At 36.2% G+C, this 5,000-nt stretch overlaps 1 protein-coding gene across 1 annotated transcript in view; it reads right to left on the bottom strand.

The window, feature by feature from the left end:
- LOC106871478 (Fanconi anemia group J protein homolog) overlaps nucleotides 1-5,000 on the bottom strand; it is a 52,155-nt gene that overhangs the window by 39,992 nt on the left and 7,163 nt on the right. Inside the window, exons 6-9 of the mRNA XM_014917954.2 lie at nucleotides 4,064-4,215; nucleotides 1,680-1,882; nucleotides 561-650; nucleotides 1-20 (exon numbers count right to left, since the gene is read on the bottom strand). The exon at nucleotides 1-20 is cut by the window's left edge and continues 74 nt beyond it. Coding sequence (XP_014773440.1) covers nucleotides 1-20; nucleotides 561-650; nucleotides 1,680-1,882; nucleotides 4,064-4,215 — 465 coding nt within the window. The remainder of the gene's footprint in view (nucleotides 21-560; nucleotides 651-1,679; nucleotides 1,883-4,063; nucleotides 4,216-5,000) is intronic.

Genomic DNA, 5,000 nt, shown 5'->3' with positions numbered 1-5,000 from the left:
GGCTTGATAAGATACACATCCTGAAATGGGGATTTGGTTAATGTTTGAATAACACAAATGTTCACACAGTTTATAAAACACACAAAGTAATTCACACACGCACAGAATTATTCACACACCTCATGACATACACAAACATAGGAACTGGTTTCAAGTTCAAATCAATTAAGAGTTTTTCATTTTTGTGTCTGAGCAATGCACTTAATTCCACACATGCTTCCATTTACTTTATTACCAGAGAAGTAAAAGTACCAGATCACTGGGAGAATGACAGCTGTGAGAGACTAGTAACATATCCTGAGCAAAGATTTAGATTTATCTCTGTTTGAGGACATCTGCAGGGTCAGCAAATCTACTGAAATAGCAGCCACATGTAACTCAAATTAGAATCCTACCATCTTGATAAGGACACTTTAGACAATGTAGTACTACAGTCCATAAAAAGATAGGTTGACCATAGTTAGAATGCCTGATTATGGGTCTCATAAAACAGAATTGACCTGAAACTAAACAACTACCAACAGATTACAAACATATATTACTCCTTGAAGATCACATACTTCACATCTTTATATTGTGTTTCCTTCAGTTCTCCAACAATCTGTTTGATTTGCTTGTGAGTTCGTGTGCCAAAGAAAATCTTTGGTACCCTAAAATAATGCAGAGAGAGAAAGAGAGGGTAAGAAAAGATTGGATTGCTGTACATTAACAATGTTATAGAGAAAGTTATGTATGAGAGAGATGAAGGCCTCTGAATGCTTAGTAGCTGTTTATTCACATTTATTTATTTACTATTAAAAAGACAAACTGCCATACTTGTTAGGATATTGGACAAAATGCTTAACGGCATTTCTTCCAACTCTTTACATTCTGAGTCTAAATCCTGCCACGATCAACTTTGCCTTTCCTCCTTTTGGGGTCAATGTAATGAATTAAACTGCATCTTTGAAATGACTGAACTTGTGCCAAACTTTGAAGTAATTATTAAGGCAGTGAATTGGTAGAATCCTTAGTGCATTGGACAAAAACCTTAGCAGCATTCCTTCTGGCACATAATGCTCTGATTTCAAATTCAGCCTAAGTGAAATTTGCCTGTGATCTTTCCAGGGTCAAAAAAAAAAAAAGATGTACCATTTGAACATTAGGACCAATGTAATCAAATAAACTCCACTCCCACTAAAATTACTTGCCTTGTGCCATAATTTGAAACAGTCATTATTATTTCTTTTTTTTTATTATCAAATTTGGGATGTTGTGATTGCAAAACAAATTTTTTAACCATTAAGTTATATTGCACCTAGGCTGACATGATATACTGCATAGTTTGCAATAACTGAGGTGGATGATGTATTGGTAGCACCATTCACAAACTGCACGTCTACAATAAGGAGCACATTTATACAAATGCCTCTTCCATCCAAAAGAAGAAAAAATTGAAGAGATGTCATGAGGAGATTGTAGTTATTATGAAGGTCCAAGAAAGAAATACTGGAAATTTATAGATTAAAGAAATCACCCTGGTTAAAAAACTTAATCTGTCTATAAATAACAAACATAATCTACATTACATTGATTGGCTGATTAAGAAATTGGATAACGTAGTCCTGGACATATGATCAAGGCCAACCTAGGTTTAAACAACAATGAAGTATGTCAAAATATAGGAAACACCGATTTACTTTAGTTTTTTAGATGCATTTTCATTGCTTCCGCCACACTGGCAAAAACATCTGTCACACTCTGTATAGCTGAGTTCCTGCTGGTCGATATCACATCCTTTAGAATCACTGCACTCCCCACAACCATCAACAATTTCCATGTCAGTTTCCTGGGCATTTTCATACTCAATGGTAACATGGCTTCGACTTGATTTTGATGAAGTCTGAAGGTGATGACAGACAAAAAAAAACAAAAACAACAATGAGAATAAAATTAAAAAAGCAGGCAGCAAGGAAACTTGTCATCATTTACTTAACCTGTTAAAAATAATAGCCAAATGCTTCTGAAATCACACAATGCATAGTCATGAAAGATGCATTAAATATGATCTCGGAGTGGTTGGCGTTAGGAAGGGCATCCAGCTGAAGAAACTCTGCCAAATCAGATTGGAGCCTGGTGTAGCCACCTGGTTCACCAGTCCTCAGTCAAATCGTCCAACCCATGCTAGCATGGAAAGCGGATGTTAAACGATGATGATGATGATGATGATGATCCTGAGTTGAAAATATGTCTGCAAGATTATAGCTGACCTGGAGTTAAATAACAACATTGACAAAATAACAGATCAAGTTACTGAGGTAGAGATCAGCTGATAATGCAATCAGTTAGTTTGGTGGCTCATAAATACGGCTTTCAGGTTTTCTTGCAGTTTAGCTTTTCCACACTGTTCTTATAATTAAAAGAAGTTATTATTATATGAATGTACAATGATATTTAACACATTTGTGTAAACTCAAACATGGGAAGACCTTTCACTATGGAAATATTCTCGGGGAAAATTTTTCCTCTTAGACATGTAAAAACACATTGGGCTATAAATGATGGCACTGAATCATAGTCATATAACTTTAATCATTTAACATCAGCTTTCCATGCTGGTATAGGTTGGACAGTTTGGCAGGAGGTAGAAAGCCGGAGAGATGTACCAGGCTCCAGTTGTGTGCCTTGGCATGGTTTCTACAACTGGATGCTCTTCCTGATGCCAACCACTTTACAGAGTGCAAGGAGTGCTTTAAAATGGCACCAGCATGTGAATAGAAAGGCGTTATCTAATGGTGATTTAGCTGTTGTTTCTATCAGTGACAGTGTTGTGTATGCTATGTCCATTTTTATAACTGCTTAGTTGGTGTTCATTGTCTTGAACATCCTCTTTAATTTCTATGCAACAGAGTAAGTGATATCGTGCACTCAATACTGGCCACCCATTTTTGGCATCGCTCCCTATCCATGGTAAAGTCTACTGTCTCATTAAATCTAATGCTGTATCCTATGAGATCCTCATTAACTTCAGAAATATATGTCTTTGAAAATTTGATGTAGTCATTTATTATGACTGGTTGGTTAATGTAATGCTTAATAGATGTCATGGGTCAGTTGGCACTGTGGCTAATTAATGCAACTGGTTAGTTAATGTTGTGGTCAAATGAATATAGTAGCTACTGGATATTACTGGTCAGCTGCTATTGTGGCCAGTTAATGTGACTGACTTGTTAGTGTTGTGGTCAAGGTAAAGTAATGGTCAATTAAATTACTAGACAGTTGGTATTGTGGCCAGTTAATAGAATAGTCTTTTCCAAAATGAAGCGTACAATTTACACAGTGGTCTCTTAACTGTAGAGGTTAAGTAGTACAAGAGTCAATAAGGTTGGTGGTGATATAACATGGCTTAGTATGATGGTACCTATTATACAGCTAGGTAGATGGCAGTAGTAGAGTGTCTTGGGCAACTGGACACAGCACAATGGTTGAAACAGGACATAGAGGTGTCTGTTATACAGTTAGGCAGGCTATGATAAGTAGTGTGTTTTATCTGAGGAGACATAACACAATGGCTCTAGCAGGAAGTATTGCTACCTCTTATGTAGCAAGGTAGGTTATGGCAAATAGTGTCTCATTTAAAGAGACGTAACACAATGGCTGTAGCAGGTCACAGTGGTATCTGTTATACAGCTACATAAATTATGGTAAGTAAAGTGCTTTGTTTAAGGAAACACAAAACAACGGCTGTAGAAAGAAGTAGATTGTGGTAAGTAGTGTTTTGTCTAAGAAGACACAACTGGTAAGTGAAGTTAACAATGGAATGTGGCAAAATTATCAGCACTGTTGTATCACTGAATAATGGGTGCTTGGATTGGATTAAGTTGTGCCACATTCCTAATAAATAAATTCTATTAACTCTTTCAAATCAGTCCAGCGGTTAAATATTGGAGAGAAGATTAAAAAGAACATCACAATTTTTCCAGCTACAATATAGAGATGACTTTGCAATAAACCTTGTAAACTGATTGATGATGGCTGGAAGCAGAAAATGTTGAGGTGTGATAGAATGGTAGCAGTGCTTCACCTGTGCAGTATGTCGTTCCTTTATGATCTCTGAGAAATCTCTGAAATCATCATCATCTTGTTGTGAAGATGTTTCCTCAGTCTTTTCTAGGACATCAGCTTCCTTGTTACAACAGGTTGTCTCCTCTTCCTTAATACCGGTCTTGCACTGTTCTATAGAAACAGTAAGATAACAACAACAGTTACATTAGTGTTAATATATTTAATGTCCAGAGCATTAAAAAACTAATGAGAAATTAAAATGCAATGATGTTAATGACTATTATTGGTATTTAATTTTTTAAGCAAATATAGGAGACTTCTGACCTCATCAGTAAGGCATACCCTTCACTATACATACTGATATAATGATGAACAAATTATTAAGTAAATATACAAGATTGTACAGTGAGCCAATGATGGAACCTCTACAGTGTTACCTGATCTGCTAGAAATAGCAGTCAAATCAACTTTAAATCAGGAAGAACACACTGAATAAAGTCATGTTCCAGAATTGACAACAGTTGTCAATTCTGGAACATGATTGTCACTATATAAACCTGATGATTGCATAACACATGAAAGTACTAGTTTATTTCAATATTGTATAATTGTAAAAATTGCAAATAATAAAATGTGAAAATCAGACTTAGTTGCAATTTCATTGACTAATATATTCTCATAAGATGTACCCGGTGCAAGCTATGGACACATAAGAGGTGCAGCAACATCAAAGGCAGGTTAACTAGCAAGTTAGTTTTTGTTTGTGGCAGATGTTCAGGTGCAATAAAGACTGCAAACAAACAGGAAACAACTTCTATCTCATTCCAGGGTGAAAAACTAGAGGTAGTCGATAGCTTCCGCTATCTGGGCGACCAAGTTAGTAGTGGGGGTGGGTGCGCTGAAAGTGTAGCTGCTAGAATAAGAATAGCCTGGGCAAAGTTTAGAGAGCTCTTACC

Source organism: Octopus bimaculoides, chromosome 6 (assembly GCF_001194135.2).
Source record: "Octopus bimaculoides isolate UCB-OBI-ISO-001 chromosome 6, ASM119413v2, whole genome shotgun sequence".
In the NCBI taxonomy this organism is placed as follows: Eukaryota; Metazoa; Mollusca; class Cephalopoda; order Octopoda; family Octopodidae; genus Octopus; species Octopus bimaculoides.
Note: the sequence above shows the minus strand (reverse complement) of the source record. Positions and strands in the feature narration are given on the sequence as shown.